Here is a 14,047-nt window from a genome sequence, read left to right as displayed (position 1 = left end):
TTTCTGACTCATTGCTTGATATGCTTTGCTTATTTTGTGCTTGCTATGTCCTGGTGCTTTGTACTCCGTAGCACACATATATACCTACATAGTACTGAAAAAACGAATCAACGGCTATCTGCGACTTGTTGAGCCGAAGCCTGTGCTCTCGTGACGAGAGGAGTTAGAACTTGAGCCAGAGCCGGAAGAGAAAGACTGTGAGCTCGATGGCCCAGCACCCCATCCCCGTGAGCCGTATCTGTCGTCCCGCCGATTATTGTTTCGATTTCCAGCCATGTAACCAGCCGCTGCTCCTCCAGCAAGCCCACTCCAAAATCCAGGTCTCCATCCGTGCTGCGATTGATCAGGCTTTGTTCCGGGATAAGGTGGTGGCGGATCGTTTCCTGGACCCCAACCGCCACCGCCGCCGCCGCCTCCTCCTCCACCATATCCTCTCCGTCCAGGAGGGCGCTGTCCTGGGTTCGTCCCACTTTGCCATGCAGAGTACACTATCCATCCAAGAACGGCAATGAAGATGACTGCAAATGCCCACGCGCCGAAATCCGTACCTCCTTCGCCGTCACTAAACCAGCGGCCGTTCGGATCCGCCACGCCTGGATACCTCTTCTCGCCCTTGTCGGTCAATATGAGCCTGTACTCGACTCCGCAGCTGCCTTTGAGGACATATGGATCATCGGGCGAAGAGTAGCCTTCACAGATGACATCGGTGCTGCCCAGCTTGAACTCTTCCGGCAGCGAAGCGGTGCAGCTCCATTCTACGTCCTCGTCGCCATATGAGGAGCCCTGGTTGGTGCAGCGCAAGACGTCAATTGCATAGAGGTCGCAGACGGCCTTTGATGAGATGCATTTGAGTTGCGGGACGGAGGCGACGCGGCGAGATGTGGTCTTTGCGCCATTGCCGCGTAGGGTGAGAGTTCGTACTTCTGAGAGGAGGATTGCGTTCTTATTGGGTCGGGCGGCGAGGGATTGGAAGGGAAAGATGGAGAGGAGGAAGACGGCGAGGGCCAGAGGTTCGAAGAACATGGCTGCTGACTTTTGGGGTCTTGGTGGATGTAGACTTGAGAGGTTATTGAGTTAAAGTAATTGATTATTGGAATAGTGCTTGGAGTAGCCTTGTGTATTATAAGGCCATGGCGCAATGTGCTGATATATGCTCTGTTGGATGAAAGTGTAGGGTTGAGAGTAAGTAAATGGTTGAATTTGAAACGACTTTCAGGCAGAGTCTGTTATAAAAAAGTGTTGATGCCTTAGTGTAAGGACACGATGTCCTGAGTGACTTGGGGGTGTTACGTGTGCGCGGATGTTCTCCAATAGACCAGCTCTAGAGCTCTGAAAGAGATTTAAGCAGTGTTTGCTCAAGCCCGTAGTAGCTTAGAGGCTGTAGCGACGAGTCAGAATGACGGCATTGGCTGCCTGCTGGGAGGTACGCTATCTAAGGTAAGTGCCTGATCTGTACGGAGCAGCAAGCGTGCTTTTCGCCTCATTCACAGATAGGCACGGTGAGCCAAGCTTCCTATCGGTTTCCTCATATGCATATTTCCTTGCTTTCTCGTCATACCATTTCCATCTTTTCTTTGCCAATTTTTTTTTGCCGCCACAGTGGCAGCAAGTGCTGCTCACACCGAAGCCAGCGCGCTGGAAAATTGGGCCAGAAAACCGTGGCGAAAACGCCTTGGGTAGTATATTTGATAAATCAATCCGCGGCATAAGACTAGTAGTCATCCATCACAATAAAAAAAACGCCCGAAATTCTGTAGAGGAAATCGAGGAGATTGAGGAGGCGTTCAAGAAGATGCGCTACATGTTCGAGAATGGATATGAACGGCATGCTTCGTAAGCCGAAATTGAACAGCGACCCAGGTGCACAGGAGAGAAGGATGCTGCAAGCATCCATAAATCGATAGAAGAGATGCTCATCGCCAACGTGAGAATGATACGCAGTAGTGCCAAGTTGCACACAGCTTGCTATATGAGCTTGCTGGCCAATATGCACTTCAATACAAAGTCAACTGCACTTGTTCAGAGCCGCCGCAGCCATTGAGAGCAGATGAGGCCACCAGGAACGAACTATGTTTTGTAATTGATTGGTGTAGTACCTGATATTCTATAAGACTCATCAGCCAGATTATAAGAAGTGAGTGTTTCACGAATTGCCTTATTTGCCATGTCGTAGGTTTAGATGGGCAACGGTGGGTTTAACAAGAATTTGGTAGTACAAGCCAAAGGAAAGAGAGAGAGCGATGTGCAATAAATTAGATGCGGTCAAACGACCAAGAGAGACGTAAGCTTGTACTGCTGCTACTGATTCAAATATTAGCTACATGGACTGCCTTGTGCTTTATTGCGCTACAGTAATAGCAACGTTTGTTCTTCTTCTTTGGAACGGCTGTAAAACGTACCGACTCCCTTCTTCCAGACCGCGAGTTGATATGAGTAGACAGGGCGTGGCGTAAGTCTTGAGCGTAATACATGGCAAGGTGTGGATGTGTCAGCCATGGAGATATTAGTCGTAGTATTACGCGCTAAGACAAGCTTAATCCAGATCGAAAGAGACGAGGAAATGAGATGAAATAGCTGATTCAATGCACATATCAATGACTGTTAAAGTTTCCGGAGTCTATAAATCACCGAGAATCCGAATTTGCAAACGAAAACCCTCATATAGGCAAAAGAAGCGATTCTACCGCCTAACACACTGCAGCTGGACGTCCAATCTCCAGACGATCTGAGGTCGGGATATTTTGGGTCGCTGTGGGTACGGGGCCTCAGCCGTCACTCGGCTGACTGTCCCCTGGACTTCTCAAAGAGGCAATACGTGGCGGTCGTGCATATTACGAGGGACTTTGACCAACGCCGGTGGATCAAATCAGTGACCCCTTGCAACAGGGAACAGTACGAGCTGTGAAAGCTGGGTACAGGAACGCTCAATAACGAAGTGAAAAAAAAGGTATGTATCTGTTGCCATAGGATGCCTTTTCTTGTTGTTGACCAAGCTGAAGCAAACCTGGCTTGGGGAGAAAAAGGCAAGCGGGAGTGGACGGAGAAGCGGGAGAAGCAAGAAAAAGGTAGGATTGTAGGTGGCTGGACGAGTCATGTTGAGATGGCATGTCTTGGTTACGTTACCAGTGATGGGTACGGAGCAATAAGACGGTAAGAATCACCATGTTTCGCTAATAAGATTTCACCGGCTGGGATTGATCCGGCGGTGGTCTTGGAACAGTACGAGAATCCCAAGTATAAGAGATGTCCCGTAGATGCAATAATGGGATCGACGGTTAATTGCGAACAGTAGTGATATTTTCCTCACGCAGTATACAGCAGATACACTCGAAAATACCAAGGTGCGTACAAACGTTCCGCATGTCTCAGAGCCCAGCATCGTGAGTAGTGCGCCACGGTGGATTATGAGAGGATATGAACCCCAGCCAATGTCTTGGTTGTGCCTCCTACATATATACAGTGCGTGTCCGCTACATCCACGACCTCATATGGGCATCAAGCCCCGATTCTTTTGAGTCGACGCTGCTATGTAGCACAAGCTGGGAGCTGTTGCCTGCAGTCAAATGAAGAAGTTTATATAAGTAATGCTTGATAGACTGTGTTGTCCAAAGGCAGAACAAACCGCAAGAGAATCATGCACCTGAGGCCAGACTCCTTGGGGCGGCGCACAGTGTGCGGATGTACAGGCTAGTGGAATGGAGGCGGCTCACTACATGGTGGTGTCACAGCTCGAGTTAGAATACCAACTATTCCCTACCATCCCTGTCGAGAGAAGCACGAGCAGCCAGCATGCGAGCTCCTCGGCGGCCCAGCCCCCAGACATGCTGTACAGGCACAGTAGAGTGCTTGTTCTCGTCTCCGCCGAAGCAGACAAAAGCCAGCGGCGCCCATGGCACGCCCCCTCGGCATCACCCATCTCTGCCAGGGAGCTACGTGTACTATCTATCTCCTGGGCACGTGTATAAACGCAAATCATTCTACAGGTGTTTCTTCCGCCAAATTTTACTGCTGCTGCGAAGCTTCCTCTCGCGGCGACATAGTTACGAGTCCGTGCGTGTACAAATCCATTGCCCTGCCTATCCCTTGCTGTCTCTTCGATGACCTGAGCTGTACTGAGCTTTGTCGGACGCTGCAAGCTGTCGCGTTGGAGATACCCCTGGCTACGGAGGCATGCTATTTACATGTACATACGAAGCATAAGGTAGTATCTGGTCAACAGCAACAACAACTGAACAGCAGAGTGACGCACTGATACACAAGCCGTCGTCTTTCGGCGAACTAATTGTCAACTTCCGCCATGGCCGACGAGAAGCCTGAAGCGGTCGCCAGAGACCTGGCCTCAGAACGCTCCTCGAGCCCAGGTTCGTCTCTCAGAAATGAGTCGGCCGCCGTCCAAGGTACTCCGCCAAAAGACGAATCTGTTAAGGCCAACAAGGCAGACCTTGAAGATGGCAGAGAGCTAAACATCATCGCGAACCCAGACCTCGAGGAAAAGAAAACGGAAAAGGGAGCGGAGAAATCCAAAAAGGAGAAGTCCAAGAAGAAAAAGTCCAAGAAGGAGAAAAAGAAGGCCGACCCGGAAGAAGTTCAACAAGATCCCGAGGAACCTTTCCGACATTTACCTGACAATGAGGCCGAGGTTCTCAAGCGACAGGCTCTAACGCCCAATTTGAAGCAGGGAATTGCTGCGCTCTACCGATATAGCACTGGACTCGACATCTTCCTCATGATAATCGGGGCCATTTGCTCCATTGGCAATGGTGCTGCTCTACCTCTGATGACACTGCTCTTCAGTGGCCTTCAGAAGACCTTCTCCGAGTTCTCAGTAGGCCTGATCGACAAGAGTGGGCTCAGTCATGGCCTTTCGAAATATGTTTTGTACTTTGTATATCTCGCTGTCGGCCAGTTCGTCGTCACTTACATCGCCACCGTGGGCTTCATCTTCGTGGGCGAGAACATCTCTACCCGGATCCGAGAGCATTACCTCGAGAGCTGTCTACGTCAGAATATTGGCTTCTTCGACAAGCTTGGCACTGGAGAAATCATCACTCGCATCACGTCTGACACCAATATTATCCAAGATGGCATCTCTGAAAAGATGGCAATCACGATTGGCGCCATCTCAACGTTTGTGACTGCGTTTGTCATTGCGTTTGCCACTTCTTGGAAGCTGACGCTGATTCTTTCGAGTGTTATCTTCGCCATTCTCATCAATGGGGCTTTATATTCTGGCTACATGATGAAGACTAGCTCAGAGTCCATCACAGCTTTTGCGCATGGTAGCACCCTGGCTGATGAAGTCCTCAGCTCCGCTAGGACTGCCGTTGCCTTTGGATTGCAAGACCGGCTGTCTCAGCAGTATGATAAACACCTGGAAAAGGCCGAATATTACGGCTTCAGGCTCAAAGCTGCCGTTGGAATCATGATTGGTGGTGTCATGTTGCTCCTCTACATGAGTTATGCTCTGGCTTTTTGGCAAGGCAGCACATTTCTCTTGAGAGGCGACATATCTCTCAATCACGTTCTGGTTGTGATGATGACAGTATTGATGGGAGCTTTCAACATGAATGCCATCGCGCCTAACGCGCAAGTTTTTGCTTCTGCGATTAGCTCAGCGTCAAAGCTTTTCGACACCATTGATCGTGTTTCGCCCATCGACTCGGCAAGCGAAGAAGGCGACGTCATCGAGGGTGTTCAAGGCAATATCAGGCTGGAGAATGTCAAGCATATTTATCCTTCACGCCCCGGTGCTATCGTCATGGAAGACGTTACGCTTGATATTCCTGCGGGAAAGACAACTGCCTTGGTGGGAGCATCTGGATCTGGCAAGAGCACCATTATAGGCCTTATAGAGCGATTCTACAACCCCGTGGGAGGCACCATTTATCTTGACGGGCACGACATTGCCACACTGAACCTTCGTTGGCTTCGCCGTCAGGTGTCTCTGGTTAATCAAGAGCCCACGTTGTTTGGAACGACGATTTTTGAAAACATTCGTTACGGCCTGGTTGGAACCGAGCACGAAAATGAAAGCGAAGAAAAACAGCGTGAGCTGGTAATTGCCGCCGCAAAGAAATCCAATGCTCATGACTTCGTTAGCAACCTAACAGAAGGCTACGAAACTGATGTTGGTGACCGTGGTTTTCTTCTTTCTGGTGGACAGAAGCAGCGGATTGCCATCGCGCGAGCTATTGTTAGCGACCCAAAGAGTTAGTTCAGCATCAATGTTTCTTGATTTTGTGTGTCTGTTTGTACTTTGATTGCTAATATGATTGCCATGTATAGTTTTACTTCTCGACGAGGCAACGTCGGCTTTGGACACAGAGTCTGAAGGTATCGTGCAGGCAGCCCTAGAGGCCGCTTCGGCTGGCCGGACTACCATTGCCATTGCTCATAGGCTATCGACCATCAAGGATGCCGATAATATTGTCGTCATGTCACAAGGCCGGATTATAGAACAAGGCACCCACGACGACTTAGTGGAGAAGAAGGGTGCCTATCATAATCTGGTTACTGCACAGAATATCGCGGCGGTTCAAGATGTCGCACGCCAAGAGTCGGATCTTGTCGATGAACTTGAAGACGTGCCAATCAAGAGCCAATTGAGAATCGTAGATGCTGATGACCTGGAGCAAAACAGACTTAAACGAACTTCCACAATCAAGTCTCTATCAAGCATTGTCCTAGGTGGACGTACTGCTGAGGAAGATGCAAGGTACAGCACTTGGGCTCTAGTCATGTTCGTCGCCAAATTCAACCGTAATGAATGGAAGCGCATGATATCTGGTCTCATCTTTTCAATACTCTGTGGTGGTGGCAATCCTATCTCTGCTGGTGAGCTTCGACTACCTCCTCTTTTCTTATTCTGCTTTGTGAATACGTCGGCACGTTACTAACGCTTAAACTTGCCAACCTTAGTCTTCTTCGCCAAAGAAATCGTCGTTCTGACGGCTGCTCTCGTGCCAGATGCTAATATTGGCCAGATAAGACATGACGCATACTTCTGGGCCATCATGTTCATCGTCCTAGCTGTCGGTATGATGATTTGCTATTCTGGCCAAGGAATATCGCTCGCTTCTTGTTCAGAGCACCTTATTCACCGTATCAGATACGAAACATTTAGAACTTTCCTTCGGCAGGACATTTCCTTTTATGATAGAAAGGAGAACTCATCAGGTGTATTGATGGCAACGCTCTCAACCGAGGCCAATAACGTCGGTGGTCTTAGCGGTGCTACTCTGGGAACAATCCTTCTGACATTATCGACTCTTCTCACTTCAATGATCATGGGGCTGGTTATTGGATGGAAACTGTCACTTGTCTGTACGGCAACAATCCCCGTCTTGTTAGCTTGTGGCTTCTTTCGGTTTTACTTGCTGCTACGTTTCCAAACAAGGGCACAAACTGCCTATGCAGCCTCTGCCGCCTACGCCTCCGAAGCCATCTCATCTATTCGTACGGTTGCTTCCCTTACTCGCGAGCAGGACATTATGCGCAAATATCGTGGTGACATTGCCGCACAGCGGCGCAAAGGCTTGAAATCCATACTTTCATCGAGCGCCGTCTACGGTGCTGCCCAAGGCGGCACCTTTCTCTGCTTTGCACTTGGATTCTGGTACGGCGGTACTTTGCTTGCTACTCATGAATACGACCTGTTTACCTTTTTTGTTTGCTTCATGGGCATTATTTACAGCGCCCAGTCGGCAGGAAGCTTCTTTTCGCTTGCGCCCGACATGGGCAGGGCACATACGTCGGCCTTGGCCTTGAAGAAACTCTTTGACCGTGTACCAAAGATTGATTCCTGGTCACAAGAGGGCGAACGTCTCAGCAAGGGCGAAATAGAGGGCAGAGTTGAGTTCCGTGACATTCACTTTCGTTATCCTACACGGCCGGAGCAAGCTGTTCTTCGAGGCCTCAGCCTGACGATCAAGCCAGGCCAGTATGTTGCCTTGGTGGGTGCTTCTGGATGCGGCAAGAGCACGACCATCTCATTGCTGGAGCGATTCTACGACCCTTTGGCGGGTGGTGTCTATGTCGATGGCAAAGATATCAGTACCCTAAACGTTAGCGACTACCGATCATTTATTTCGCTTGTGAATCAAGAGCCGACTCTCTACTCGGGGACGATCAAAGAGAATATTCTTCTCGGCACACCCAAGGAAGATGTCTCAGACGAGGAGCTAGAGCAGGTTTGCCACGAGGCCAATATTTACGAAACCATCGCTTCGCTCCCCGACGGATTCAACACGCTCGTTGGTAGCAAGGGCGGCTTACTCTCAGGCGGCCAAAAGCAGCGCATCGCCATTGCTCGGGCCCTAATCCGTAACCCCAAGATCCTGCTCCTTGACGAAGCCACGTCCGCGCTCGATTCGGAATCCGAGGTTGTCGTCCAGACGGCCTTGGACAGGGCTGCGGCTGGGCGCACTACAATCGCTGTTGCCCATCGCCTGAGCACGATTCAGAAGGCGGACGTCATTTACGTGATTGATCAGGGCTGTGTTGCCGAGTCTGGAACGCATCAGGAATTGATGAGGAGGAATGGACGGTATGCTGAGTTGGTCAAGCTGCAGAGCTTGGCGACGAGCTCGCAAGAGTAGTAGGACGCTGATGGCTGGATATGCCTGCTGAGATGATGGTAAAATTTGCTACCCATCACACTGTTTCTGTTGTATATAGACGGATACATTTACACTTCAAAAAGGCATGAGTGAGATTTCCTTTTTTATGTTCTTTTTCTCATTTTGGTTAGCTGTCTTGGATGAAGAGTGAAAGGACAAGAGGGGCGAGATCCCAACCATTCACCTCACCTCGTGAGATTTGTACTTCATAGCAGAAACACGCCACTTGCTCTATTGATCTATAATTTCATTTAATAATATTTTGTATTTTTGTCATGCAATGCTTCTTTGAAATCAAGAGTTGACAGTACCCACACATTCCGTTTACGAGTACCTACTTCGTTCTGAAAGTACCCGTTGCTTCAACTCCTATCGCCTACTCAGCAAGGCACTTGAGCGCGAGAGAAAAAGTGTAAATGTGGTCGTAAATATGACGAAGTAGAGACCCCAGCCAACCATGTATAGCTGACAACCAATGTTTCATCCCCGAGCTGAAGACTTGACTGTGGAACTGCTTATTCTCCAGAGAATGTCGCGCAAAAGGACTGAAGAGCCTAGAGCCACCACCTGTACCTGAAAGCGCCCATCACCACTTTCGTACTAGCCTCCCGTCGTGATCTTCAGGCGGGAGGAGAGAAAAAAAAAAGTGCCCGTGCCAAAGATAGATATTATGGAGAAGGCTAATGCCGTGCCACCTGTAGGTATAGTAGTAGTGAGATACAGTCTGGTAAGGTATACAATCAACTTTTATTACTACAGGGCAGCAGGCTGAAACGGATACAGCCGCATGGGATCTTTGTTGCCGGTGACCCGGAGCATTACGAATCGATTTGCTCCAAACTTGTTCTTCTTCCTTGCTTTCTTTCGCTTTTTTAGCAAGGCGAAACAGGGGTAGCAACTGAAATCACGCTGTGCTTTGACCCCGCGTTATTAGCGAGTAATTACAAGGCCAGTATTGCATATTGCTTCTTGGACAGTAGTTGTGTGTCAACTTGTGGCTGTCCACCGTCCAATCGAGACTTGCGTGAATGGAAAATTAGGTGGCACTCGCTGTCTGCATTCTTTCTGGCTCAGGTTGACCGTAATGGGGTCTGGTGGGTGTCCACTGGACGGCAAGCGGTGGACGGAAAAGATTGGATGCGCTGCAAGTGTGGCGTGACTGGGGGCGGCTTTGTTTAGTATTCATTCTGGAGCTGTTCCGTGGGACTTGTACTTTTCTTCTGCAGGGCAGCCGCGTGTTGCTTGTCGTACAATGTGCCTGTTGAAGAGAGCTGAGTGTGGAGAGGCAGAAAAGAAGCGCCACTAGAAAAGAATTGGTATTTTCACCAATTGATGTTATTATACCTAGTACCTACCTATTGCAAGTACGTGGTACAATTCACTTGTATGTGCAGTAGTGTGTATATGCAGAGTAGTCTGTTTGAGCGCAGAATATATTTCATGTACTGTGCACCCAGCATGCTACGTGTCGTATTTAATTTGCCGTGCTGCTTCTTGTCATATTTCTTACACCGAAGTTTTGGGCTACCTGTAAAGTCCAGGCTGAGTAGTTGGTGGTGCTGTGCCTGTAACTGGCTGCCTTCTTTTTTTTTCTTTTTTCTCCGCTCATTTACTGTTTTTCTTACATGCTCGAATCATAAGCCATCGATATCTTGCCACATCCCACCGAGATATAATAGTCTGCAGGTGAAAGCGGTGGAGGGATCTGGATTTCGGAGCTAAGGCGGGAAGAGCAGCCGGTTTTCGCTAGCCGGCCAAGCTTTTCTGGCACTATTGGCTGCATTGTCGACCTGATTCTAGAGCAGCTAGAGCAGTGCGACCCTACCGTCGCCCTACGGCTGCATTGTGGCCATTGAAGCCGTTTAGCTTCAAGGTGCATTTGGCTGTTCATGCACGGTGGTGGTGGTGGTGGCTGGATGGTTGATGCAGTATATGATGATATGATGACTCACAGCAGATAACAATGTATGTCGACGGCTCATGCGCACTCTGCAGCCACAGAGCATCATTCACGAGAATGAAAAGGCTGAAGAGCTGAAAATGAAGAAAAATCTCTTTCTCCAATAGCTTGCGCATGTGGCTTGCTTCGGCCTCGCTACACTGTGAGATGCAATTAAACTCACCTGGCGCTATTAACGGGCTTCTTGTCCAAACTAGGCCAGGGGGAGGCGCCGCTCCTTCGCCTACTGGCAGTGGCGTCTTGGTAGCTCTCCCGTTTGCTGTGGCTTTTTTCGTCTTGGCGACTGGCCTGGAGAAAAAGAGAGAAGCGCACGAGCAGCCTCGCTGTAGGTACAATATCCTGTAGAAACGCACAAGCACGGCATCGTCTCCAATCGACACGCCAAGGCTCGTGCGGGCTTTTTCGCCCTTCCATCTCATCTTCTGCTGGCGTCGTCTGCCCAATCGCAGTGCCGCATACCCCGTACTTTGGCCCATCCCACGCACCACTGGCTGGCGCTGTGGTGATGATGCCCGTGCCCACGCCGCTAGCTGCGTGGCCTTGCACGCTTTAGGCGCTGCGCACACCGTCGATGGCGGGGCGATTGCTCAAACCAGGAGCGCGCCTGCCTTGGCAGCTCCCGGCCTGTTGCAGGTCCGCGTCGTCCCTTCCCTCTTTGCCTATCTAAGGCCCGGCTGCTCCATAGCTGTTGCCAGTACTAATGGACTCTTCCTCCGGGTCCTCTTCCCTTTCCCTTGCACATCTTTGCTCTTTTCATCCGCTCGTTTGATCTGCATCGTTGTGTCTTCCCTGTAATTTCAACGTCCTGCTTCGCTAAGCTCGCCTTGCCTTGCCCTTCCTTCTTGCCTACCAAGGCAGGTGCTTCGTGCCAACAATTGCTTCGGGCTTCAATTTCTCTCCTTCTTCCTCGCGCCATTGCTTTCTTCCAAGCCGCTTCCGCCTTCCTAAGAGGTGTCTGTTTTCTGGTTCTCATATCGTGAGGCAGAATAAACGGGGGGTGGTGGAGGGACTAGACAGCAAGAAGAGCTTTGTTTGGTAGAAGAGGACGCAGTTTCGGGAAGTTAGGAAAAAAACGGACAGGTGACCCCTGGGTAAACCACCAAGCAAAACAGAGGAAGCATTGTCATCGCCTTCAGCTGCTTCTTCCGAGTCCCGGAGCTCACATCAACCAAGTCTCCCTCTTAGCGCCACGAGAACGAATCCGACTTACACGCACTTTGATCTAAGCCGAGCAATGATTGATGCAGCACGATAACCAGTTCCGCTGACAGACTTTCCACCAAAACTTACTACTCAATCTCGGCTGTGACCCGATTTGTGGCGCCGGCTTGGCCTCGTGTAAGCTTTGTCGAAAAAGAAACGTTGAAGGCTGCGTGCTTCGATCGAAGACGCCAACGAATACCACGATTTACTTGAATATCATCTTCAGTCATTACCAATCTATCACAATGTTTAATCAACTAATATCCGCCGCTGTCGAGCGTTCCAAAACCAATATATCAACACGCCGATCGTGCCAGATGCGCTTCGCACTTCTTATCATCGCATTCTTGGCGACCCTCGGCTCTGCTGCCACAGTGCCAGCGCGTGCCACTACTCGTATTCCAACGCTATTAGTCGATACTAGTCCGCCGCCATCTCCTCAATCTTCGGAGGAATTGCTTGATATATTTCCTGCCTATATTAGCGAGCCTGAGTTACGGCATGTCGAAGAAGTGGAGAGTGATCAGAGCAGCGATGCTATGCTACGCGAAAATGGAGAGATGAAGAGAAGGAATGCAAAGGCAGCTCCCACCGCCGCAACCACGACGCTGTCAAAGCCCACTAGCGCCGCATTGGCAACACTATCTCCAACATCATCTCCGTTGCCAGAGCCATTCGATAATACGCCAGCCTCTGCCTTTCAAAGTTCAGGCTCAACCGACGCATGCCCCAAGTTCATATCGGGTCTTCTATCGAACCCAACTTTCAAAAGCTGCTATCCGCTCTCCATGATGCTCCAGGTGAGTTTTTACATTTTCTGCCTTACAGATGTGGAAAACGCCAACGTAGGTTTGAATCTCACTGACTCGTATATACTAGTCTTCAACTGGGTTCTTCCAAGCCGAAAAGTCACTTCTTAGCATCGTGCAGGTGTTAGACGCAACTTGCAAAGCTGACTCGTCGACTTGTGCAACGTTCATGAATCAAGCCGCGACAAACCTCACCATGGCTGGTAATTGCAAGACTGAGGTTGAACAAAATCAGACTCTAGTTCTTCAAGCATACGACGGTCTACTGGCTTACAAGACAGTATATGCGGCGACTTGTCTCCAAAATCCTACTTCGAGCCAATATTGCTTTGCAAACGCTGTCACCAATCTCAACACGCCATCAGATGCCTATCTCTACTTCTTGCCCTATGGCATAGCCTTGCCCGGCAGCTCCAACCCATCGTGCAGCTGGTGCACCCAGCAGACCATGGATATATATTACTCCGCCTCTGCAGTCCGCAGCTCACTAGTTGCCGGTGTCTACCAGGCCGCAGCGCGCCAAGTAAACACTTTGTGCGGCCCCAATTATGTCAACGGCACTCTGCCACCAGCTTCGTCAGGAGTCCATGCCGTACGACCAGCCATATATGCGACTACATTGGCCGCCCTTTGTGCTACACTCGTTACTCTTGTTTCGGCCTTGTAGGCCATTACTCATTAACACCGCTTGTTCAAGATGGTAAATAAATCGATCAAGCATATTGCATATTAACACAAACGGTCCTATTATTTGGATATATTTCCCCCATTTTAAACGTAATGTTTTCAACGATTTCAGTACATACGAACAACAACGCATTATTATTTAATACCATCTTTATATACACCATTCCAATATTTGCTGACCTCTATCACCACACTTGAGGTCCCCATTCAGCGCACTCTGTTTTGATGTGCTGTTGTCTGTCTTGGCTTTGCTTTTCTTTTTTGAAATATTGGAGCTACATAGTTTTTGTCCTTTCCAGGCTATCTATATACATTGCATACACATATACTCTTACATATTTACTGTTGGGAAAAAGTACTGGAATTTCCAGGTACATCAACATTTGTTGGGAGGCAGACGAGGAGGACTTGGTCAAATTGGCAGGATATATCTTGGATACTTACATACTTAGATAGGTATCAAGGATAGAAGAACATTAGGTCCTATATACTAGAAAGTTGTCAATCTTGTCAACGACTAAAATCCTTATACATTTTAAGATTCAAATCGAAATGAGAACACGTGCTTTTATGCGACCGCGTTTGAGCAGATGCAAGTTGTCGAGCAAATGGCGCGTTGATAGTCGCTGAAGCAGTACGTTTGACCTGGTAATTCTGAGATTGGTCTTGTTAAAAGGATCCAAGTTTGAAGATCATACTACAAGGGTAAAAGGGTGGATTATGAGGCGCATCATGTACAGACTATGGAGACGATATTGTGCCAAGGTACA

The 14,047-nt window shown here is 49.2% G+C and overlaps 3 protein-coding genes across 3 annotated transcripts; 2 read left to right on the top strand and 1 right to left on the bottom strand.

Moving 5' to 3' along the window:
- Positions 1 to 114: 114 nt before the first annotated feature.
- Positions 115 to 1,023, bottom strand: TGAM01_v203125 (hypothetical protein; the record flags this gene model as incomplete). Its single annotated transcript, XM_018802483.1, has 1 exon — positions 115 to 1,023. The coding sequence occupies one exon, from the start codon at positions 1,021 to 1,023 to the stop codon at positions 115 to 117; it is 909 nt and encodes a 302-aa protein (XP_018664401.1).
- Positions 1,024 to 4,297: 3,274 nt separating this feature from the next.
- TGAM01_v203123 (ATP-binding cassette, subfamily B (MDR/TAP), member 1) lies at positions 4,298 to 8,597 on the top strand (the record flags this gene model as incomplete). Its single annotated transcript, XM_024549142.1, has 3 exons — positions 4,298 to 6,209; positions 6,286 to 6,834; positions 6,919 to 8,597. 3 exons carry the CDS (start codon positions 4,298 to 4,300, stop codon positions 8,595 to 8,597), a joined length of 4,140 nt encoding a protein of 1,379 aa, XP_024406120.1.
- A 3,429-nt stretch (positions 8,598 to 12,026) lies between these two features.
- TGAM01_v203122 (hypothetical protein) lies at positions 12,027 to 13,257 on the top strand (the record flags this gene model as incomplete). Its single annotated transcript, XM_018802481.1, has 2 exons — positions 12,027 to 12,581; positions 12,661 to 13,257. The coding sequence occupies 2 exons, from the start codon at positions 12,027 to 12,029 to the stop codon at positions 13,255 to 13,257; spliced, it is 1,152 nt and encodes a 383-aa protein (XP_018664399.1).
- Between the last annotated feature and the right edge of the window lie 790 nt (positions 13,258 to 14,047).

Source organism: Trichoderma gamsii (genome assembly GCF_001481775.2).
Source record: "Trichoderma gamsii strain T6085 chromosome Unknown Scaffold_8.2, whole genome shotgun sequence".
Classification (NCBI taxonomy): Eukaryota; Fungi; Ascomycota; class Sordariomycetes; order Hypocreales; family Hypocreaceae; genus Trichoderma; species Trichoderma gamsii.
Note: the sequence above shows the minus strand (reverse complement) of the source record. Positions and strands in the feature narration are given on the sequence as shown.